A 26,728-nucleotide genomic window follows, 5' to 3' on the forward strand; every position below is an offset into this window, starting at 1 on the left:
ACGAGCAGTTCGCACAAAGACCGGGTGAACTTGTAAGAGAACTTTTTGTGAGATGTTTTTGTTTTGATGATACGATAAAATAATTAGATACAAATTGCTTCAAGATGCATCACGCTAGGAGTTTTCATCAGTACTTCCCACAGGCGACGACAATGAGTTTCTGACTTGGTTTGAATATTAATGGAATCCAGATAGCCACTTTGGAGACAAGAAATTTAAAACTTCACGGTCGCTTTACTGTTTTCAGAAATGAAGTTTCTGGCTGCTCCAGGTACTGTAGCTACTCCAGCTGAAATGTTGTTAACAACATTGGTTTAATAACTTGTGATAAAATAATGTTTTCTTCCCTGTAAGTTTTTGTTAGTTTTTGAAAACAAAACTTTTAAGGGTATCAGTATTTTTGTTTCAAACAATGCTAGGACTGTTTTTACTTTATAAAAGGCATTTCAATCTGAACCACTAGGAACAGTGTACAGTGTTGCAATAACAAAAGGCCACATGGAAATGGTTTAATATCTTTTGACAAAATTTAATATCTTTCTTTCCTGTAAAAAATTGCTAGTTTTGTTGTGACAACAAATCTTTTGATTGTTTAAACACCGGTTCTTTTCAGAGCCAATACTAAGGTCTTACATATGGTCTTACCGCAAACCTCACCTAATTATACTCCCACCTTGCAAAATGTTCAAACCCTATACTAACATAGATGTTAAGGATATCATTATTTGAGTTTCAAATAATTTTAATGTTGCTCCTATACTTTACAAAAGTAAAGTTCACCCTAAACCATTGGGAACCTCTCCCTCATTACTCTCCCATGTCCAGCCATTCAGAACATCAAGCGCAGCAATTAAGTTAGAACCCGGTAAACTGCCTCTTTATCAAACATAAAAGTGTTGCTAACTCTTAGCACGGTGCAAGGATCTCAGCAAAGGTGAACAAAAAAAGTAATCCGAAACCGCTCGGAGCAGTATCTCAAAGAGGACGTGTACAGAGTTGACTCAAGCGCAGTGTATTATAATAAAATAAAAGCACTGATTTGATTTAACACCCGAAAAGGTTTCACCAAACATAAAGATTTATCCGTGATTACCATTAGCCACGAGTGGACGACTCTGGACAAAGTACACTTGTGCTCCCCACCTTCTTCGGTAAGCCTTTGGGATATCCCTGACTGTTCATTTTCTTATTGTCAAGAGGTGGGTGTTGTTACTACAACAATGGTGAGATGGACCTGCCCACTTAAGCAGTGTTTACACTGTCCTTGGGTCATGTTGTTGGTTTTATTATTAATATATACTGTTGGATACCCATTGTTTGGCTGGGGACAATAGGTACTTTGTGGTACCAGGTATTGTTATCGGGCCGTGAGTGAGGTAATTGACCGTTATACATGGTGGAGCAACTGACAGCTAAGTGGGGTCCTTGCGTCCCGGATTCAGGGAATCTAGTGCTCTGCTCTTTTTTTGCAGAGAATTTTGGCAGCTTCTTTATACACAGCCTTGTAATATTAACCCTCCAATACAAAGCCACGCTACCAAAGTTTGAATCAAAACAAAATGGCGTACATTTATTACAATAAGTTTATTTTATCCAACTGTTTGTAATAATCTAGTCTGATTTTCGAATCTTCGTTCCCATCAAAGGCTCACTGCAACTCTCTGACCATTACATCTCAGCAATTGCAGGGACAGAGCTTCCCAGTGGGCTCAAATTCTTTTTTTTAACAACTTTATGGTGTCCAAAATTTGTCCTTCTGATTTCATTTATAACGCTCTCATCTTTTTGTAGTGTTTTAGTATTTTTCATGTATATTTAAATGTACATTTTTAATTTGCCGTTTCAATGTTTTATCATTTTTCATTTGGCAATAAGAACCAATGGGCCTATTGATCCATACTTTTGGGTTTTAATTTTCATGAGTAGTTGTGTAAAAGCACTATATTTAGAACTACATAAAAACGGACCCATAGCGGTTCAGGGTTGACTCGGGAACGGAACACTCACCTAGTTTTTTAACCATCGCATGACTCTGCTACATTAACTGACCCATTACGGGTCAGGAATGACTCGGGAATAAAACACTGAACCATACACACACACACTATGGGTATAGACTACATCAGCTGACTCTATGGTCAGATTTACTTGTAACCCGCGGCACATTCTAAACAACATTGGGTCAGAGAGAGTCACCAAGGGTCAAGTTGCCGCGCTAACTCGTCCCCCGGTATGAACTATTATTCCACTTTTATTCCAAGCGTGCGTGTTGGGACAGAAATCCGTTTCCGCGTTGCAGCACACGTGCTTGTCGGCTCGCTTCATCCGTGATGCACCATTTCTTGAATTATTTATATGAGTTAATGAAGTGTGTGGTGAACGTTTTTAAATCCCCCATCCCTATCTCATTATTTTCTACTCTGCCTCCATACATCTATATTTTTCTTTTTTGATTTGTTATACGATTGATCTTTCAACTTGACTGTCCTTGAAATATGACATTTCTTACTTTGTTTCATGTTTGTATTGTGAATGTTTTAGCCGAATAAATAATCATAATATCATAATAAATCTTAAACCATCTATCAAATTATTAGTTCTACGATTGCTTTTCATATATTAATAAAAGTCATCTTAAATGATAACAAAGTCTGACAAAGAATGCAGAAGTTTTACCGCAATCTTTCGTAAGTGGGCTTTCAGACTGCCCGGAAACTTGCAAGATTAAGCCTCATACATCGATATACCAGCGTTTAAAGGTACATTTTAGGAATTCCCAATGAGGACACCGAATTCAATACAGGAAGTTCATAAACCATGCTTTCGCAAACAGCCCTGGAATATCTTTGAGAGTGTAAGACCAACTGCATTTTCCAAAGGGCACTTCCATTTGAAAATCTTAAAGTCTATGGAAATAGAAGGCCACACCCATGGCAACGGAAACCATGGTCGCCGTGGCTTCCATTTAATTCCAAGACTACACAAATCAAATCTGGAAAGCCAACATGGATTCTCTAATAAGCAAATCAGGATGTCAATAAAGAAGAAGTGGACATCAAGGCCAATGCCAGCAAAAAAGAAGAAATTTATTGAGGGTTCAAACCAGTGCCATGGAGGCAGTGCATGCCTTTACCACCTCACCAGTCCCGGTGATGATATCCCTTTAACTGTCCTATATGAAAACATACAACTATTTACTGGGGAGATTTGTTGGTAGTCAGTTCACGTCTGATTTTTGACGGAGATAGAACTTTTCAAATATTTACAGATCCACACTTTATGCATTACCGGTACATATTTATTGGAAGGGCGAGAAGAAAATGCTCAATGAAATTACGACTCTGTTTAACACTAATAACAGACCCCTTTGTGGAACCACGGCTCGGCTTGGGCTCCCCCGGCTGTGGCTCCGTCTGCAAGCTTGAAGCCCGTATCAAAAGCGCAAGTTATCAACAATAAGTGACTCGGTGTAAGCCCAAGCACAAGCGTGGTTTCGAAAAGGCTATTAAAAGACGCCGGACAAGGAATAAGTTCGTCAGACTATGACGAGTGTAGCCACGACTTAATTAAATTCAAATTGTTCAGAAATGCATATCATAATTTCAAAATTAAAAGAAAAATGTTGTTAAAATGCAGCTCATTGATATTGTTCATCCCTTCAAAAACAGCACACAAACGTTACAACGATGCGCGAAGAACACTCAATACTTTCCCGCATTCTATGAAACAATTCAGAGCCATTTACCTCGGGGATTCGAACCCACGGCCTTCCCATTCTAGAGCAGATGTCTTGACTAGAATACTGAGATTACGCAGTAGCTAAGAGGCAATTCAACAAAGAAAAAACTACTTCAATACATCATCTAGCTCTCCTATTCCACTGTAGTTCCGAGAACAAGCCGGATCTCATTTCCATCCGAAAGTATATACTCACACTCTCTATAGAGAAGAGAATCTGATCAAGCAAACGGTAAAGTTAACTAAACCATTAAATTTAAGATCAATGTCGTTTTGCCAAAAGAAAACCAACATGTTGGTTGCTGTAAAAATGAGGCGTACAAAACGAGCTGCTGATTGCTTGTACTTATCGTACTTTCAGAATAGTTTCTTGGAAAATCTTTGCCGATTTTCTAAATTGTAATTGATCCGATTTTGAATGCTTGAACACCAACATCAACTCAGCTGAGTGAGGGGTCTTTGCCAGGCCTGTATGCTTCATTTTGGAAGGGCAAAAGCACTAAGGCATTTTTTTTCCCTACAGAAGCATTTCAAGGGCACTAAGGCAATGACCAGGGGGCATCGAGGCATCGACTTCGTTTCCTCCGTGAAGTATCGGGCCTGCTTTTGCCCATATTGTACAAAAAGTTACACATTCGTAATCACCTTAAGAAAACAGAAAGAAAAAAATCTGGTAATGGTTTGTTATGACAAAAAGACGCACATTGATTTGACATATTGACACTATGATCCGGCAGTTGTCACCAATTCATTCACACTCCCTTTATGGAAATCATTTTCTCCTAAAATGACAAGATCTTGTTCATTGCAGCATCTTCTATGAAGTAAAGGCGCATAATATTATACAAAAAGTTACAATATTTCACAATCATCTTCAGAAACAAACAAACAACAATCTGGCAACACCTTGTTATGACAAAATGACGCACATGTATTTGGCATATTGACACTGCGATCCGGCAATTGTCACCTTTCATGTATGCCTACGAGGGGTGCTTTCTTGAAGATGGTATCCTGCCTATCCCTTCAAACCTTTCAGAAAACGAAGACTTGTGGTTTTGATCGGGAAAAGAAACAATTATCAAATTGCCTTGGAACCTGTTTGGTGGACGGGTTGTGATTGCATCAATCTGCCCCAGGAAAACACTGGTCTCGATTCCAATCATTTCAGAGAGAGTGAATAATTTAACATTTTGGAAAGGTGGATTGTAGGCAGAAATGTGTTGTTCGAGGATAACAGCCTGTAGGAACGGTAAACAATGTAAACGTGTAACCGGGCAAATCGGCCGGTTAAGCGTGTAACCGTCACAGGCTTCTAAATGATCTGACCCACAAAGTGTTTTATAACAGGACCCATTGTCATACAAAAAGTAGCTATAAGCACACCAATATTATGCTTACAAGACCAGGGCTATCAGCCAAAACACCATGTCACACGTACAATTTGTGACTGGTATCCTGCTCATTTCTGCTAAGCATAATATTAAGCAATACTTCCTGCTTAAGCAGCTCTATGAAATTGGGCCCTGGTATTCAAATGATTCTCGATGGCCGAGTTATAACGGGGCTTTAGTCACAGCATCAATCATGATACTCAGATACAGTAGACGTAATTGGTATACTACTTTAGTCATATTGCATTAGCCATTCCATGATGCTATATATTCCACGCTAGACTTTGCAAAACGAAGAATGACTGGGAAACAAGGAACTGATAGTCAGTCTTATCCTGTATTCATTAGGGCGTGTTACGGTTATTTGTGGTTTTTATTCTTCAATCAATCAAGCAATCAGTTCACTTTATTTTCACATCAAAGCGCAGGCAGTTGGAGTTATACTAGTAGGCATACAATAATAAAACTAGGGTATTGAAGGTAAGTTATGTTGAGCATGTACTTAAGAACAAAAGTAGAACATCGCCTCCGACCTCTAGGACCCCGGTTCGAATCCCACCTGAGGCACTTCACAGATTGGGTTTTCAATCCCTACCTGACTGCGTAGGTTTTCCTTTGATTGATTCTCTGGGTTTTCAAACATCTAAAACTGAAACTTCTTTCATTGTCTTCTCTCCATTGGGTTATTTGCCAATACAATGGTTAAGTTCGCTTTTCTGAGAGTCAGTTGCTTCACAACCGGAATAAATGAAATTGCAATTATATGAGAGCTTAATGGGAACCCAAAGAGTAAGACAATATACAACTGATGCTAAAAATTGGAATCCCTCTGCGCGAATCGGTAACGAAAATAGCAAGCATTTACCATAGATACAGACCACTTGGAATCTAAAAAGACGAAAACAAATTCAAAGTGCTGAGACTGAGAGAGTATTTTTCCGAATAGATTCACAGCATGCCTATGATAAAATGCAGAACTGCTGTAACTTTGCATTGTACAGGATCTACTGAGGTATTTAGAATTACATTCAACAATACAGGGGAAAGTTTCCATTACCATGGAGATTTTCAAATTTGTTTATCAGAGCATGGAAACAAATCAGTTTATTTTAAGGGCACTTACTGTAGAGTCAGGGAGAGTTGGAGCTCTGTAAATGTAATAGGTGAGGGCGCTTTTTGAGAGTGTGACGTCATACGGTTGTCAGATATTCAATGAAATAAAACACCCAACAGACACACCTAGCCTACGCAGGATCGCTTGTTATAGAACCTTTAGTATTTGTGTAGACATGGATAAGATAACACAATCGTAATTAAGATCCACGGCACGCATACAAATCACTCTCAAATCAACCAAGATTACACAAGTTATTTTGTATTTTTGACTTGTTTTGCCATTTTTTCACACCTAAAGGAGCAGTCTTAAACTTTAAGGACACGACTCCGTGAGTTCTAACCAAACTGAAGATGTCGAGTCATATAATCCATATCCACTTGATCGGACAATGAACCCGTCTCTGCCATACTTGAGTCAGTCAAAACAACTCAATTCATGTTCAGTTGTTTTGTTTGAATGACGGATGATGTGATTGCCATTACACAACGCGAAAGCGCAGCCCTTTTGGATCGGTATCTTTAGTTCGCGAGATATGGACCTTATGGCGTCTGTTTACTATCATTTACATTCTCGAGTTGATCTTGAAATGTACAAAAAAATTAATGGTCTGAACGAACACTGAACGATTTATTGAAAATTTGTTTCTAAAATCATACTCACACGCCAAATACCGGTTTAAATAGGTTAAATATTTACAGAAGTCACTATATTTAGGCCTACGAAGGAAGTTGGAAAGCGTGTTGTGTGTCATATTTGTTTTATGTTTTATTTATTTTAATTGCTAAATGAGTAAATCACTTTAGATTGATGACCGAATCGTTCAAAGGATATGTAGTGCCGCTGAATGACGCTCTCAAGTCGATAATAGCGCATCTCCAATCAATACCACTAGTATACAACCATGAAAAGATATCACACGCCCCTCGAACCCGCCTTATCATCACCATGACCAGCAGCAATCAACGGGAACGAGGTCGTCGCACATCAAACACACACTATTCCCCCTCTATCAAAAGTTCACCAGTTGAACTCTGAAAATCTCACCCACATTGTACAGGTCTATCCATTCGGGATGCTAATTTCAGCCACAGTGCTGTGTTGTTGACGTCCATAGAACTGTAGTAATACCCTAATGCATCGAGGTAGATTATCTCCCGAATTCCCCCGATATCTCGCCCCTCTCCCACGGTAAACCTTTATCTCCGTGAGAACTGAAGGGGACCCCTACTAATGGCTCTGCTTGGAACATGTACTTGCATTTTAAAACACTCTCAAAAATTGAAAAAATTGACGTTGTATACCGGAATGGAGCGTGCAAACAACTCGCCGTGACCGTAGAAAGGTGACTACTGACGGGGGAGTATTTGACCGATTGCCGGGCCTCATGAGTGCTGTACGTGATAATATTGAATCAACGATGTGGGCTAGACTGTCACACTACATAATATAGAGATGTTGCACAGAGAATTCTGAAAGTATTCAAAGTGAACATAGTGCAAACACCCAACTGGGCCCAATTTCATTAAGTCTGCCAGCATTTTAAAACAAATCTGCTAAGCACAGAATAGTGTTGCTTATCAGAAACTGGTTACCAGATAAAATTACATTAAGTTTACATTGTTGTGACTGGTGCCCTGCTAATTTTATTTGGGTATTGGTCAAGTATCCTCTAAGTATCATCTGACTCAATCAGGGTTCGAAAAAAACCATGACACCCACAGTATGTGCCGTGCGTGATGCCCTGTGTTTTTGCTGTGGTGCCCTTTAATTAATTGAAGGTTGATGTACAACTATTATCCAGAGGGAGATTGCTGTGCCCCTTCAAGAGCGAAGTTCAATATGCACAACAATAATAGCCTCACATGAGACTAAATCCAATCCAAACCCCATTAAACTACAGTAAATATTGTAACTTTCTAAAAACCTGTGTGGCAACCCAAATCACCCACAAACACCGTAAACTGTGAATTATTTCTTTAAAAAAATAACTCGCATGAGACCGCATCAGATAAAAACATAATAGCCTCGCGTTTATAATAATGTGACTAAAACCAACGAAAATCACTCACAAACTACCGTAAATGGTGTATTTTTCTTTTAAAAAAATAACCTGCATGACAAATTTTACCCCTGGTTGTCACTTTAAGTCCGCATCAAATGAAAACATAATCATAGCCTCACATAATGTAACTTAAACCATCCCTCCATGCTAAAACCAACCTAAATCACCCATAGACTAAACGTAACCACAACTCCCCACACCCTGTATGACAAATTTTCACCCCTGGTTATCACTTTAAGACCTGGCATCAGCTTAATTATTTACACTGGCTGCTACAGGTGTTTCAGGACGGCCTGTGCCAAACCCACGCCATCACCAGTCGACGATATTCCATTAAGCCATCGGCAACAACCTTCTCATTTACACCCATATCGCTCTTTGGAAATCTGTCGCTCAATTTACTCACACTTCCCTCGGGACAAATCAAGAGCATCACAAGTTGCCTACACAACCCTTCTAGTAAGATATCAAAACACATTTTTTATCTCAAAGCTTTATTTTGAGAACGCCTGAACATGCCAATTTAACTCAAATAATTCATTTGTTCAATCAATTTGTTTCTCCCTGCAGGCAAGTTTGCAACATAAGCGAGCTATTATGTTGAGTAGATAAATCAAGAGGCACCAACCATATGGTGACATTTCATGCACACAGGTTGTAAGTAACAAACAATGTTGCTGCTAAAGGAGATATCAAACCTCAAACCATCCACAAATTTTGACAAAAAAATATGAACTGAATGTAGAATATGACAGTAGTCTTTTCAATACACTGCGTAAGCGAGACAGTGAAACAGTGGAATTGGGGTACGTGACCAGGGGATACTTTGACCCAAATACAGAGGACTGATTGTGATTTTATGAGGGACATACTTTTCGGACGACACGGTAAAACAGTTTTGATAACACTTCCAATCTAAGACCTGCAGGGCTCTGTCTTCACTCGTTACAACAACAGTCGCGACGATGTACAACAACAGTCGCGGCTATGTACAATAACAGTCGCGGCTATGTACAACATGGTACAACATGGAAGCAAGCTCTTAAAATAGACATCAAAGAGATATTAATGTATGTTTATTTCATACAGAATAATGTTTATTTCTTACAAAAACTATATCAGACAGACAATTAGCAATGCATATGAATTTTGTACAAATGAAATATTGTTTGTATGAGTTTATGAGTAATGGGTTCATAACTCCATCAAGAACTATAATCTTTTATTTATTGATATTACGCACACAAAACACGCAGTAACGCTTCTCAGGTTCAAATTTTGGGGCATCAAAACTGAAACATTTTTAAAAAACCACATTACTTCGAAGAAAAATGTTTCTCAAAATGCACATAGTTTCAAAAGCTGAAGAAGGCTTCTAACCAAATAGATTTGACTTCCTTTAATTTTAAGAGTGGTTACAAAACGTATACATTCCCTTTAAAGGAAAAAAGAATATGAAGCTCGAAAATGTAACAGCGTCACAAAAAACTGAACAACGAAACTGGTTGGATGTTTCAGTTCATTCAACCAAGATTCAACTGTATAATTTGTAACAAGGCATGATTAAATCTCGACAGCTTTTTTCTTTTCTCATTTCAACTCGAATCTTTCAGGATGTGTCTCTGTGTGTGGGGTGACACTCTTTTTTTCTCGCATTACTCATAAAGAATCAATCTAAAGGGCGACGACAGACTGATCTACTCTGATCGACAGCTTGTGGGGAAAAACGGTCAGATCACCCGCTTAAGAACCAAGAGAGAAAGCCGTCCAAAATGCCGTAAATCTCTTCCTTAATCTCACGCCGTAAAAACATTGGAACCTTTATTGCACCTCAAAAAGCACCCGAGGCTTAAGAAACTTCATCGTGTGTGTGGCTTTTTATGATGGAGATTCATCCACTGAAAGATGTGTTTCCATGGTGATATCAGCCCTTAAGAAGGACCATGGAGTCGCTTTCTCGTGAGAGGTGTGAAAATGCTGTCTCCATTTTAGTACGGAATTAGACAGTTAAAATAAGCTTAAAGTTCTTCAATGGGATTAAGTTCTTTGTTGAATTTTGCGACGTTGGCGCTTGACCGCGACCCGCTATAAAGCCAAGTGCATTACATCGGCTCAGTCGTTTACCGGTAAAACCTCTTCACTGGTACCCGTGATGACAGGAAAATCACTTACACAAATCAGGTTGGTGTGTGCCTATGCGAGACTTTTTGTGTACAGGGCGCCCCCAACTGCTCATGCACGGACAATGATTTTTGTCACCAAAAAGTTACAGACAGTTTTCCACCGAGGTTAAAACCATGACCATTGTTATTTTAGAAAAATTCTTCAGTATCCATGCTTATTCCATGCACAAAAATACACAAGCTTATTTTGCATTTCTGCCCTTGAATCGGCCATGACATTATTTTTGGCGATGTTGAAATTCAACATGGCTACCCCGTCAAAGATACCGAGGAGCAAATAGGTACGTGAGCATTTACGTGAGAGACAGTAATCCTGAGTGACATGATATCCCCTGTAGACGGTCACATTTCAGGCGCTATATCCACAGATAAATCGCCATAAGAATGTTCCAATGACTCTGAATCCACTGAAAGTCTTACGTTGGGAAACGAAAGCGAAAATGCCAAGGGACTTATATATAGAAGCCTTTCAGCCTTCGAGACAAGACTGCTTGGATCGAGACGTCTGCCGTTCACAATTTTTTCATTTCACTTAAAAAAACATATCTCTCGAACCTTGAAAGTCTACCTTAGTCTTAATCAATGCTGATCACAAATATTCACATCGATTCATCAACCAATAGCCTCGTTGTGGCTTGGTTATAAGATAATACACATTTTGATACCACAGTCGACATTCGATATAATAAGATCGATTTAAACGATGTTAAAACGAGGACAGCAAAACAAAGAAACACGGAGCAGCAATGAGATTCGGGACTTCATAATACTCTTTAGAAGCAAAGCTCTTTATATAAACGAGGTTTGATTTGACTGTTTTTCTTTCCCCAAGATACGACAACAACACTACCCAAGTAGTACCGACAACAGACGCTTTGCATTGGCGATGCAGACATGGGCCCAATTTCATAGAGCTGCAAAAAAATTGCAAAGCATGAAATTTCTTCCTTGATAAAAACAGGATAACCAACCAAATTTCCAATTGTTGCATAATGCTAGTTACTGGTATTCAGTTGTTGTTTGCAAATTCTGAAAATCACGTGAAAATTTGGTTGGTAATTCTGTTTTTATCAAGGAAAACATTTTATGCTAAGCAAATTTCTGTGCTTAGCAGCTCTATGAAATTGGGCCCTGGTTAATGAAACATGCACGCTTGAAGAGCTACCATTGGCTGATAGTCGTTTGCAGAGCGTATACCCACGTGCACGTTTCCATTGTTTTTCATAAAAGATGAGTCAATGACGTCATGCGCAATCCATCTATCAACTCTACGTCTTCAATAAATTCCCAAGAACTGTCAAACATAAAAACAAGCTCAAAAGTAAAACATTTTGTGCGCAACACTGCCTGATCTTTTTGCGGTTAAATTTAACGGAGGTTTTTTTTTAATTTTATTTAACAAGGGTGAAGAAGGCATCCTCCCAGTAGCTGAAGCCATTGGACAATTCTTACGAAACACTGAATAAGACATAAGAAGACATAAGAAGGTATAGGAAAACTTGATTGATCTCCAAAAGAAGAAATTGCATTGCTCACACAAGTTTTTAAAAACATACCAAAAATGAAAATGAATAGCTTTTGTCTGGATACACCAAGTGAGAATACTGGTCTTCGACAATTACCAGAGGTGTCCAGTGCCCTAAACCTTTGTTTTAATTTTACAAAGGTGAAAAGGGCATCTTCCCAGTAGCTGAAGCTATTGGACAATTCCTTATAGTGACGAATCGTTTTGGTTACAGCGTAATTGGACGCCTAGGGTGGTTCGTAATGATTTCACTGCGAGTAAATCACGCAAAATCTAACGAGTTTACACCATCTCTATGTTTGAAAAGGAAAACATCAACGCGACCTGCTTGGTAATGTCCAAATCAATTTAAAAGCAATCAATGAGGATAACAAGAGTGGAATGAGAATGATTTGGCGAGACCTGGGACCGATTTTTAAAACGAGTTAAGAGTGGTCTTAACTGTCTATCAATCTTAATTGATAAGCAAAGTGTGGCGTCAAAAAAAAAAAAACGATTATAACACTCTTTAATTCACTATCTGGCTCTTCCAACAACGACACGGACAACTTTAATCCAATTTGAAAAAAAATAAAACGTTTATACAATAAACACAACATCCTCCACAAAAAAGCCACCCCAAACTAACAGACACACCCACACACACCAAAATGTTTATGTCCGAAAGCTAAAAAGAATCGCATATTGAGTGAAAAACGAGTTTATTTGTAAACTTGGAATCTGCACCTAAGCTTCGCCCACACACGTGCGATGGACTACGTGCATAATAAAGTAAGCAAAGTGGCGAACGGATTCCATTGGCGCGAACATAAAGATATCAGGTGAGATGGCGATCGTGAGATAATTAAGAAAGCTCTGATATTGTGTTCCCTAAATGCTTACGGGAAGACGGGAGAAGAACTATGGAGGAATGTCCTGCTGTCTGTGGTCTAAGATGGTCTCAGGCAAACCGTGGACGCGCGTGATGGAGGCGGTTTGACCTTACCACAAGCAGATTAGTTCCACAGCACTGTGACGTAAACCGCGTTGTCTTACGTCATAGAATATCGTGCGCGTGTCGTTTTGATGAATGAATGAGGAACAACCTTTTAGCTTCTGTCGTGTAATTTCTAATGTCAAAAGTTCTTGTCGATTGTACCTCCACTGTTTCCTTCTGATTGTGCATGGCGTATTTACATTTACACTTTGGTAAGACATAAGGCAAGACATACGATCGGAAGATTGGTAGAAAGTTAGGCCTTAAATTTCTACTGATGAAGCATTTCAAGGGCACTGAGGCAATGATCATTGCCATGGAGGCAATCGCCTTCGTTGCCACTGTGAAGTATCTGGCCTGTAACGTTGTAAATGACGATGCAACCGTATACAGGCTCGTATTGTAGTGCAAAAAGCATAAACAAGCCTACCAACTCGTTCGTTACGATAACACATGTAACCAGAACTGCCTCTAGCTGCATCTAGCAACGTCTAGTGGTAAGACACCTGTCGAGCAATGCGAAGGTCGTGGGTTTGAATCCCATCGAGTAATTTACCCTGGATTCAGAGTTCACAGAACTCGAGAAAGTACTGAGTACACAGGTTCTAAATACACATCGGTGTAATGGTAAAAAACAAATTATATTCTGTTTCCGCAATGCAAAAACATCTCTAAACATAGAGCAAAAGCTTGATAATTTTGGGTGATGACCCCATGTGTATGCAAAGCAAGGCATCAGCTCAGTGTAAACCAGAGTTTCTCTACTGTTTCCTATTTTAGTATACTTAAAGGAACACGTTGTCGTGGATCGGACGAGTTGGTCTATGAAAAGCGTTTGAAACCGTTTGTTATGAAATGCATATGTTTATAAAGATGTTTTAAAAGTAGAATATAATGATCCACACAAGTATCACTCAAAATTGCACGGTTTTCATTTTACGTTGCGAACTAACACGGTCAGCCATTTATGGGAGTCAAAGTTTTGACTCCCATAAATGGCCGACCGTGTTTGTCGACGAGGTAAAACGAAAACCACGCAATTTCGAGGCATATTTGTGTAGATCATTGTATTCTACTTTTACAACATCTTTCGATCAAGACCAACTCGACCGATCCAAGGCAACGTGTTCCTTTAAACCAGTCGATCGTTCGTTCAGAGAGCACTAAAGCAATTTGTTGAGGAATCAACTTACTTACAATTTGCTTGGTTTCCTGCTTATAAATTTGGAATGATTGGTGGAGGTCACAACTACTCGTCCGAAATATACCATTATTGGATCACAGAAGAAGTAGGAGGTTAAAGACACACGTTGCCTTGGATCGGTCGAGTTGGTCTTTGACAAGCGTTTTTAACCGTTTATTATAAAATGCATATGAGTAGAAAGATGTTGTAAAAGTAGAATACAATGATCCACACAAACATGCCTCGAAATTGCACGGTTTTCCTTTTACCCTGTCGACTAACACGGTCGGCCTTTTATGGCAGTCAAAATTTTGACTCCCATAAATGGCCGACCGTGATAGTTCGCGACGTAAAAGAAAAACCGTGCAATTTTGAGTGATACTTGTGTGGATCATTATATTCTACTTTTAAAACATCTTTCTAACCATATGCATTTCATAACAAACGGTTTCAAACGCTTTTAATAGACCAACTCGTCCGATCCAAGGCAACGTGTTCCTTTAAGACGCTGCGCCCTCAATGTTGACCAAAAGCCATGTAGTTAAGTGGATTTGGCTTTGGCTGTTGCTACGGTTTAGACTGTGGCTTTTCCTGTGGCTTTGACTTGGACTGTGGCTTTTTAATGAGGCAGTTATGCTAAATGATCTGAAACATTCCGTCCATGCTGGCTATACCTGCGACCATTCCTCGTGTGAACGCAATGTACTTTTTAGCCAAGTCATTTTGTCAAGTGAACCTCAGCTGTGAACAATTAGCAGCCAATAAATTAGCAGTGAAGTTGGCTACTCGTACGTGTGAACATGCCCTATAGACCGACAGACAGACACTGCCTCTGGCCTTAGCCAAACAAATTCTCGCAAGTAAAACTCAAACTGGCATACTCTGATATTAATAGGAGACGAAGTATCTTTTTCTGCTTGGTAAAATTGCACAAACAATTAAAGCTGCTTGAAGAAAATATTGCGGTACAAATTTATTCGATGTGTGGAAAAAAGTGATTAAGTTGTATTAATAGCCGTAAAACTGCGTCTGTTAGGGTTAGTGTGAAACAAGTAAAGAAGCTTCATGTGTCATATAGCCGTGTAAAATTCCTATAAATGTGTAGTCATCAGGATAATGAGTTCATTCCGTTTCTTTGCCGATTCCACAAGCAACATCTAACACAAATATGTTCAAATAATTAACTTTTCTTCCACATGAAAATAGTGGCATTATTAACGTAACACCTTTTAAGAAGAAGGTCTCATGTGATCCCTTGTTGTCACACTTCATTCAACATATACGTGGTTATACGGTATTCATGGTAATAGTAAGTTTGCTGTAACACCATGCAATGTTAATCTCTAATTGAGTTGGGGTATAGTCCCGGAAAAAACTAGTAGTTTTAAACTCGAAGTTTCGATCAGTTGCTGTGATCGTCTTCTGTAGAAAACCCTGTGGTTGTTGCCACCAGGCACTGCCAGCCCCACCCCCCCCCCACATCACCCCCCTCCCCTGCTTCACTGTGAAACCAAACTGTCTCATAATTGTATCCTCTAACCTTCTCAATAAACCACCCAGAGAGGGTATTAAACTCCTTCGATAAAAAAACTAAATAAATTCTCCTTCGATAAAAAAAACTAAATAAATTTTCCCCACTCATGTCTTCCTACTTCTCAGTGATTCCTTTAATCAGAAATCCTACTTGCAAAAAAAGAAGAGGAAATGGCCGATCACACTTAACTTTTGTACATTGTTTGTCTGTTTTTATGGCACTGTTTTGAAAAGACGAAAAAAAAGGAAATCAGCTGATCAACTGAAAAGTTGCCCGACTGTTTGATAATTGTCTTTTATCCAGACCTCTACTCTGTTTTCTTCCCACCCTCGCACTTGTTCCCCTTCCATCCTTCATTTTCTGTCCTCTCTCGTCTCCCTCTCTCCCTCCTCCAAGGTTATACCTTAATCCGATCCAGGGGCTAGGGTTACCACCAGGTTGACCAGATCCCTTTGTTTGGATTGCTGTTGTGTAGTCATTGTCCCAAGGGCTTTGTTAATGGCCGCTTTAATACTACCTGTGCCGCACTGGAGGTTTACATTGGTCAACGAAGGGTGAAGATACAGCCTCCAAAAGCAAACAGTTGGAGGGATCGAGGAAGTGATAGTCCTGAGAAAATGGAGTGGACCATGGAGGAAGACTTGGATCATGGCAAGATTTACGTGACCAACACTGACTGAGAGCAGCGTGCAACTTTATTAACTATGAAAAATTTGACGATTCTGATGTGACTTGAACAAAACCAGCAAACCTGAGTAATGGAATTGAGCATGATGAACTGAAAAGGTCCATTAATGGATTGAGTGGTCAGCACTTAAGTGACCAATACAGAATGACCAATCAATGTTGGCCATGAAAACTTTTACACAACTTATAACTGGAAATGTACATGCCATAGAAGGCGAAGAACGGGTGACCAGAGCAACACAACAGAACAATCGAGCACATATTAAGTGATCAGTCACAACTGACCAATGACCACCGACCACTGGCTTCTGGCCGTGAAACGTCAAACCGAATGCTCAGGTTGTCAAGTATTTACAACAACGATCCCACACAATGAGTAAACTACAACACAAACAATTCTTTGTATTTCAAGAACTCTCAAGAAATCTCAGTTTTATAGCAAAGATGTTTTTCGCTAAAAAGTCACTTCCGAATTTGAAATCGCTGGCGTATTGTGCCCTAAAGCACACTCATTAGCACTTAAATACCACTGAGTAATAAATTTCCCCCACAAACTCCGGCGTGCCCAAATGTAACCCTTTTGTTGTTTTCAGTTTGCATGAAATTAAAACAGGGATTAGCGATCAGCAAAAGTAACTATAGGAACCACACTGGGCAACACAAACACGTAATTTTGCATTAATTTCTGGCCCACTGAGGCAATAGACCCTTCCCATGAAATATGTACCGGTAAACTGCTAGTAGCGCGTGCGCACTAACATTTTGGTTGGCAAAATGAGGGAACATCGCGCTGTTTTGTACACGGCTAATGGGTGCGTGACGCAGACGCGATTGCGCGTCTGCTTAGTGCACAACTCTATGGCGTTTGGCAACCAACAGGGTCTGTACGCATGCGTGAATGTAATTAGCATATTTCATGGGAAGGGTCCATTGCTGGAGAGCTTGCAGCTATACAACGTTCCATAAGATAAACACTTGAGCGGTGCTTGCAACAACAACGTTTTGACTAAACATTCACAGCAGTCACAAAACGTTTTGTAAACTGCATATTTTACCGTTATACCAGTGAGCAGATGTCTTTAAAATGTATGGAATAAATGCATGGAACAAAGCCTTCGGATTTTATACTAAGTTGTATGTAATGAACGTAACAATTTCATCCGCAAGATGGGCATATAGGATACCGCGGCATTTTTGTTGCACAAATTGTTAAAAGTTAAAGATGCTATGTCAGTTTTTTTGCCGATTTGACCCCAAAATTTTGATTTAAATTTCAATAGGTAATTTGGTGGGGGTCGAGAAAGCTACAAGCTTTCATTTGAGCCATTGCTCGAAAAAGTCCGCCAAGTATTAGTAGCAGTGAAAAAAAAAAGTGCTCAAAATTAGTTTTTGTCGGGATCCCTACAATACATCAGGTGACCAATTCTTATGTCTTTTATAAGAAACGTTTTTAATTTGTGTCATGTTTCCTGACCATTAAAAGTAAAAGTTAAACTTGTTTTCGTTAGAGCGGGTGATACTCTTTGAAATACCATTCCAAAAATCTGACATAGCATCTTTAACAGAACTTCCCAGATTATTTTGTTTTTTTAATTAAATTGTAGGCCTACTCCTGCTGTCAATTTCGATCTTGAGGCTGTTTTGGTCGGCAAAATGTTGTCATAATGTTGTCATAACACAACGAAGATCGAACCAAATCCAAACATGGAATTAAAAATGAGGCTATGCATTTTCCAAGAAAAGGATAAGCTTATTATAGGCCCATGTGTCTAATTTTTTTCAACAAGAAATAAAATATATTTATTGAATCAATCTTGTTGGTCCAGTAAGTTTCACCCATGGTTTCGCAGATCCAACGAATTGGAATAGCTCAAATTTACTTAAGCGATAATACTATTATTTCAAAGATTATGGTGTTTGGAATGTAAATGGCGATTCCTGGAACACAAATAACCAAAATCTCTACTGTGTACTTTCCTCCTAATCTGTTTTATCTACTAATAACAACCAAAGTGCGAAACACTTGATGTGCATTTTTATCACGGCTAGGGCATGGGTTTAATGGAAGTTGGAGTTAAGATGGATTTAAGAAGGTGTCTGAAAGCTTTTCGCTAAACAATGTTGATTTGGGAGGGTTGAAAAGGGAGGTGGTACCAAATGGTGCAATGTTGATTTGGGAGGGTTGAAAAGGGAGGTGGTACCAAATGGTGCCGTAGGATGGTATCATATTTGATGGAACTTTTATAAAGATGCTACATCTTTACCATACTTTGTGAGAATATTCATACATCCAACAGGTTTAATAATTTGTATAAAAGATAGTCACATTTTAGCAACAAAATTGTGTTTTTCTGTTATTTATCTCCTCCTTGCTAAGCAATATAATTTCTTTCTCCCAGTAAAGGAAAGTCGACAGAAACTCAGACTTAAATTTAGTGACCTGTGAATTTTTTGGACATAATTATTTCCGTAACTGTTTGTCATCACCATTACTATATTGATGTTTCAACATGTATGTCTATTCTTTATGTGTATTCTTTACAAGGTTCCCGATAACACAATGGTATGGCAATGTAAAAGTACTGAGTTTACAGTGCTAACACACATCGGTGTATGGGTAAAAACCAAAAATTAATATTCTTTATCCCCGATGCAAATTTTATATCTAACATACATCGTTACGGTACCCGCTGCCAAAACATAGGATTCGAACTGCCTCTAGCTACCGGGCAATCTCGGTAGTCTAGTTGGTAAGACCCTGCTCTAGAATTGCAAGGGTCGTGGGTTCGAATCCCACCCGAGTAATATGCCTGTGACATGTTTTCACAGGACTCGGGAGAGTACTTAGTAAACAGTGCTAACACACATCGGTGTGTGGGTAAAACACAAATACTAATGTAAAATCTGTCTAATGTAGTGTGGTAGTTCTAAACAGAACCAGTGGTGCAACAATTTTATGTATTAACTTGTTGAAAGTTTCCAGCTTCTTCTTTTCTATGAAACTTGGCCTTGGGCCACGATTTGAATTTTTCAACTGGAAAAAAATTATAGCCTAAATTGATCAAGCGAACTGGAGAGACGATATGAATTTCTTGGAACAAAATCTAATAATGGTGGAATAAAATGAAGGTTTGGGTGATGGCGGCATAAGCTTAGCCCTTATCTCTTGAAAGCCCGGGCACGCGTGGTCTCAACAGCTTGTTGCCGTGGGGGGATTTGACGGTTCCTCCCGGTACTGATGCCGACAATGATAACACCAAAATGAACAGACCAGATTCCTAGCTTGTTGCTGTGAAATTATCAGGGCCCAATTTCATAGAGCTAATAAACCAAATATGTTGCTTAACCATTTTCTGCTTAACAGAAATGAGCAGGATACCAGTCACAAATTATGCATATGACATGGTATTTTGGCTGATAACCCTGTTCTGGTAAGCATAATTGTTGCGCTTAGCTATCTTTGCTGAAGCAGCTCTTCAAAAATTGGGCACAGCTCATGTTGGATCTGCAAAGGTAGCTTGACCATGGAGCTTATAAAAGGACACTCGTATTTCATCTTAATGATGATTAAAGGTTGCGTCCGTTTTAAGTGGAAGTGACCTCTGTAGTTTGGACATAAACTCTTCCTTGAGACAAATCATCACTGCTCAAAGACATCAAGTGATGTAAGATTGAAATGAGCAACAAACCAGTCACTTGGGATAACCGTTCTACCTCCATGAGATATCAAGCTCGAAGTGCCCTCATCTGTTTTGAGATGTGCTGACTACATGCATTACACTCAATATAAAATAGTTTTTGATAAATCATGTAATTTTCTTCTCAAAATTTACAGATTGTGATTTTACTGATGTATTTTCTGTATTGCTATGTACTATAACGTCTCTATGCTTGGAGTATGAACAATGGGAGACCAGTTGATATCCATTGCTTTTAGAATTCACCATCATGCCCAAGCTAAGATAGTAAATGAAAGAAGTAATTGTTTAAAGACACGCATCGATGGAGTGCCTAATAATAATAATAAAAATAATATTTGAACGTTGTTTTTGATATTATATAAAAATTGTCTTTAAATAATTTGTTAAAAATCATAACAAATGTTTCATTAATTATTTACATGTTATTTGAATGGGTGCGTTTATTTATATGGAAAATAGAAGTAATGGGGAAAATGCTTCAAAAACTAAAGATGAATTATTAATAATTAGTATGTTGTTAAATCTCGTATTCTGTTTGCATATTTTGTGGCAATAGAAGTATTAGATTCAGGCCTTTAGTTGCTCTAGGGGCACAGCAATTTTTCCTTGGTAAGGGACACTTCTTTTAGGCAAATGTTTATTTGTAGTGGAAGCTTACAAAGGGCACAAAGGCAAAGCAAAGTGCATCACGGCGATTGCTATGGGTACCGTAGATTAGTTCGAGGCCAGATTAGATTGGAAAGCTACCCCTTTAATTTTAAGATTAAATTCCGCTCTAGCATGGGACTGTGAGTATAGAAAAACATGAAAGACGAAGACCAGTCGAGAAAAATCTGCGTCATTCGGCGATTTCACACCCTGAAAACCAAGCTCTAATATATTTGCTACGAACCCCCTGAGGAGATTTGCCCCCGATTTTCAAATTTAGAAGGCACTGGGTTTTTATTGACTGCGATGAGTGTGAGAATAATGGATAACAGGTCGAGCTGATGATGAAGTCATGACGAGATTTCTGAAAGTCTAGGAAATTGGTCTAAGTTTGTTATTTCTGTATATTCATTCAATTTCTGTAATTTTTTTAAAGCAATGTTTTAATAATAAGACCAGCTCTTTTTGTGTAATTCTGTTTTGAAAGTATTATCATAGAGTGTGTTGTGCTATTATTTATTAGATACAATTACATTAAATTCAGTTCAATTTATTTGTTTATTATTATGAAAACACATTCAAATTATTGTCCATTGTACAGCATTAAAAAGGTACATTCAAACTACAACAAGTATACATCACAATTAACAATTATAATGAAAAAGAGAGAGTCAGCCACACAGGACGAGTCGATCAGGTTTAACCAATTTATCTGATAAATAAAACTACTCTTTAAACTTTAGATGACATTGGGTGGGAGGGAAATGTTAAACCTGTTTGTTTTTAAAGCATATTGTCGAATCCACATCACTTGTTTGTGATAATCACTAAGAGTACTGAGTAAAAGAGGATGTATGCTATCAGACATTAATAATGTTTTTCATGAGGCCACTTTCTATCAACTTCTGAAGAACAAGAAAAACATTGATAATGTTTCTGATCGGCAAAATGAAACAATAAATTAAATGTATTTCTCTGTTGTCGGCTGCTCAATCACGAGCTGTCGGCATGAGAAACGGGGCTTGCGGTATGCGGCTTAGAGTCGAGCGTGACATGGCAATCAAATTGGGCAGAGCTAAGGAGCACTCAATGAGCTTGTTTAAGATGACGAGGATGATGCCAATCTTTAAGGTGGCCTTTAGGGAAGTATCAATGGATTATCCGCTGCCTCTACGTCTGGTAAAGACATAGCACAAAGGATTTACGAGAAACATAATTGCTTTTCATTTCAATTTTTATTAGAAAAACTATTACTTTTCATCTAAAATATTACGAGAAGAATGTTTATTTTTCATCTCATCAAAGCTCCACTCCAGTTTCAAAGACAACAAAAGAGTTTAGACAGAGCAGAAAAAAACCCAGCTAGGCCTATATTAGAAAATAAAGCATCTGAATATTTCCTCATCACAATAAGCCATCTTGTGCATCGAGTCAATTCAAACGGAGATGAAAGTTAGTCAAGAGAAGACAGACCAGAAAAACAGGAAAAAACATCTGAAAGTTTCTTCATCTATTACAATCCCTTATATAGGGCAGATCACGGTTTTCGATGTTTTTTATGAAATATAGTCCGACAATGCCAACAGTCACAGTCGAACCTTTTCTCTGTTTTAATTATAGAAGCAAAACCCAGTGACCTTCATCCTTCCATTTGGGACCTATTGCTATCATCCACATACCACTTTATGCATTATACTCAATACTGATTCTGAACTTGACGTTTGGATGTATTTCTAACAAACCTTTTCTCTGTGGTAATAGCAAGAACATCCCACCCTCCCCATCCACTTAGGAAGTTTTTCGATCACCCACAGATAACAATTTATGTATATTTAAACTCTCTGATTGAGTGATTTGCAACTTGACGTCTTGACCATCCAAAAAGTTCCGCACCACGTTAAGTTATTGACCCAACTCAATCGATCTTTACACTCTTCACCTTGTCATACACTTTGAGCTTCGGCCTCCTTGGCTATATCGCTTTGAACCGTAGATCTTAAGTGCCCTTTTAAAGTGGTTAACATTTATCATGGGACCCTCAGGTGAAAACAACATCAAGCAAACCGACACGAACATGACTTCAAAAGCAGTGACTTTTGACAAAAAAGGAACAAGTCAAAACTCATGAAACACTTGTTTGAGATTAAAGGGACACGTTGCCTTGGATCGGGCGAGTTGGTCTATAAAAAGCGTTTGAAAACCGTTTGTTATGAAATGCATGGTTGGAAAGATGTTTAAAAGTGGAACATAGTGAGCCACAAAAATATGCCTCCAAATTGCGTGGTTATGCTTTTATTTTGCGAACTAACACGGTCGGCCATTTTGTGGAGTCCAAAATTTGACTTCCCCAAAATTGCCTTGCCCTTGCCACTGCTCAACCACGCCCCTCTTTTTGAGTTTGGACTACCCTGGATTTTAGACCTCTCTAAAAACGCTCAATCTATTAACAACAACATTTAGTCCCAACAAGCTGGCTATATAAACAAACCACCAAACCGCAATAATGCTGAGGGTGCTTGGTAGTTCCGAGTTCCAAACTAACCCGAAACACAAATACACACGTAGTTTTCTTGGGGAGGCCCTACACAGTACAAGAGAATTTCCAGGAAATAAAGGCGTTCTTTCTATATAAGAACATATTAACATAAGTTTTACAAATTGGAATATCCAGATACAATAACCGAGAAAGGGTTATTTCTGCCTACATGGTTTGAACATCTTCACAAGAATTCTTTGTTAAAAGAATATCACTATTCATTCATGCTTCAAGTGAAATTAAAGGGAAAGTACACCTTTGGCGTTTACTCCAAACATAAATGATCATAAAAATTTGCTTGAGAATTGTTAAAGAGCACAACATTCTAAAAACAACCCTTTCGAAGTAATGTGCTTTCTGGAAAAGAGGTAATTTTCCACTCCACACTTTGAATGTGAGAAAGGCTTCAGGCATCATTATGAGCACACAATTCTATGCAACAAGGGTGATTTTTCTTTGGATTTTTTTCTTGGAACAATTCGATGACCAATTTAGCCCGCATTTTCACAAGTTTATATGTTTAAGGCAGAGGACACTATTGGTAACTACTCAAAATAATTATTAGCATAAAACCTTACCTGGTAACGAGTAATGGGGAGAGGTTGGTATAAAACATTGTGAGAAACGGCTCCCGCTGAAAGGGAGTAGTTTTCGAGAAAGTAGTAATTTTCCACGAATTTGATTTCGAGACCTCAGATTTAGAATTTGAGGTCTCGAAATCAAGCATCTGAAAACACACAAATCCGTGTGACAATGGTGTTTTTTCTCTCATTATTTTTCACAGGTTTGTTGTTTTGTGCATATGTGGAGATACAACAAGTGAGAAGACTGGTCTTTGACAATTACCAGTAGTGTCCAGTGTCTTTAGGCATATGTTGGGATATAGGGCCTACCCGATTGGGAATACTGACCTACCCGATTGGGAATACTGGCCTATCACAATTATCAAAAGTATACCGAGCCTTTAAAAGGAACAATTCTTGGTTTACAATTCGGAACCCTTCTGACTAGTAGAGTGATCGCTCCTGTACAAATCCAACCTCAATTCCGTTGAGGCAAATTTTTCTCAATCAATACAAACCAAATGTTTAAATAAATTTACTCACACTAGTCATCGATACTAAAATAATATTTAAAAAAACTTCAAAAATTGTCTTCATCCAGTTATTGTATTTACCATCGATTCGCTGCGATTTAAATTATGCACCAGCACGAACAAGGTCCCTTCGTCCTCGAAACCTCAAAACCCAAATAAACACGATCAAATTGCCCGTGTCCACAAACTCTACATACTAAACACGATGTCAAGGAGTTGGTAAGTCACAAAGGGGTTCTTAATATTCTTTGGTTAGAACGTGTTACGCTCTCTGAAATGCACTGATTACACTGAATCATGCACTGATTTACTACAACACGCGACTTCTTGGCTGAAATTATGCAACTAAATACTTGATCCTCGTTAGCTTTTCGGTCGCCATATATTTGTAGTTTTTTCATGGTCGAAAAAACACGATTTTAATTAACTTGGGATGATATGCTGAAGCATAAAAACGTTATAAATACTCTCATGATGATTACGATCTCAATATTTACGTTGGCTTTTTGAGTGTTGTTATTAAAACGTAAATAAAACGTAAATATGAACATGATGCAAATTACGTTCGGACTTCGTGTGATTTTGTTTGCACTTGCCGTTCCGTGAAGACATCTTTATATACGTTTGGTTTACCCCTCCTAAACCGTAATTTGAAATCGCAGCTTTATAACAAATAAACAAATAGAAGCATTTGCCATAATTATTACGAATCAAGATCATTTGTTATGTCAACACTCCATGGTATCTGGGATTGAAATCACACATAAAAAATATTGGCTCATGCACTGGTAAAAACAATACATAAATCACTTCACCGCAACGATGTGTTGATGATAAATGAACATGCACCCTAGTATAAATGAAAAAGGCCACAGAACATTTTCGTCAAACATTAATATCCATAATTGCACACCTGACTGAAATGTAAATATACCGTAGAGCTTCGTCTCCCATCACTTAAGGAAGAAGACCCCAACAACAGCCGTCCATGGCGGTGGTAGTTAATGATTCTTAGTCAAACATACTAAGGGATACAGGGTTCCAAGACACAGCTAAGAGGGTAATCCAAGACGGTGCAATAATGGAGGGGGAGACGGGATTCGGGCAGGGAAAAGAAAGAGCAAATTGATTTAGGCTTCATGGAGCTACTCACCTGACATTGAATAAAGGTCATATGCAACGTCAGAATGAAGACGGTTGCTGCTGCTGCTGCTGATGCCGAGGAGGAGGGGAGACGAAGACATCGACGATTCATGATGAGAGGTGAAGACAATGTCTTTAAGAAATTTCTTGCAAGTTATGTTGTCACAAAGTTTCAATCCGAATCCTACCTGCTGAAACTTTGAGATTTGGAAACTCAAACTTGGAGCCAGTGATGAGTTGTACTCTGAAATGAACAGGTTTTCAAAGTTTTAAAGACAAATCTTTAAATCCTCTTTGAATCTACGATAGATCACAATATAGCAAGGACATTGCCCTAGCTATGGATAGATCGAGACATTCAAATCAAGCTGTTCCAAAAATCCTAATTGAGACTGGCATCGGCTATAACTACCGAACTTGAAGGCAAGTATAGTTTATCTGTTCCACGTCTTGACAGGGTCCTCAACAAATCCGTGGATTACAAGATATTGTCCACAATCTTGCACAAAAAAAGTTTTCTTTCCACTCTCTCAAACGACACAAAGATATCCCTTTCCACAAGTAAGACGTTACACACTGGGTCAACCCGTGTGTTATTGATGCCTTCAAGACGTAACAATGAGCAAGGTACCCCCTACCAGCTGTAAAGGAACAACGAAAAGTGTGTCTTGCAGGAAATCCAAAACAACGGTGTCTTTGTTCGCGATATTGACGACGCGGCTTTACACAGGGTTTATATAATCTTAGGCTAGAGTAAACTGGTTGACCGACCGTGGAGGTTATTTTTAGCTGTGTGCACAGCACCACCCTGGAGAAACCCGCTTTTATCCTTCACACACCACCGCCTGCAAGAATTAAAAAAACCAGGTCCCAACTCGCCCAGCAACACTCTCCACATCCGCTAGAATACAATAAGACATCTCCGTCAATCCGAACACACACACAAAATCTGTTAGTTTCTTTTCACTACAAGCATTGCCATGGTTACAGTAACACGAGACCGTTGCCATGTAATGCTAATAAAGTTCCACGCCTTATTCTTCCCCTTTGCAAACACTATACATGAATCCACGGCACGCTGGTTATTTCTCTAATTACCAAATGGTCATCCGGCAACCGTATCCAGTATTGTTCAAGTCGGTCCTCCCCAGATTGACACACAAGCCTCTCGCTACCCCTTCATCAGTTCCCTCTGATAACTTGGG

The 26,728-nt window shown here is 38.8% G+C and overlaps 1 protein-coding gene across 1 annotated transcript in view; it reads right to left on the reverse strand.

The window, feature by feature from the left end:
* The window catches only part of LOC139949054 (corticotropin-releasing factor receptor 2-like), a 105,574-nt gene extending 79,458 nt beyond the window's left edge, over nt 1-26,116 (reverse strand). Inside the window, exon 1 of the mRNA XM_071947457.1 lies at nt 25,534-26,116. Coding sequence (XP_071803558.1) covers nt 25,534-25,635 — 102 coding nt within the window. The 5' untranslated portion in view covers nt 25,636-26,116. The remainder of the gene's footprint in view (nt 1-25,533) is intronic.
* Between the last annotated feature and the right edge of the window lie 612 nt (nt 26,117-26,728).

Source organism: Asterias amurensis, chromosome 16 (genome assembly GCF_032118995.1).
Source record: "Asterias amurensis chromosome 16, ASM3211899v1".
Classification (NCBI taxonomy): domain Eukaryota; kingdom Metazoa; phylum Echinodermata; class Asteroidea; order Forcipulatida; family Asteriidae; genus Asterias; species Asterias amurensis.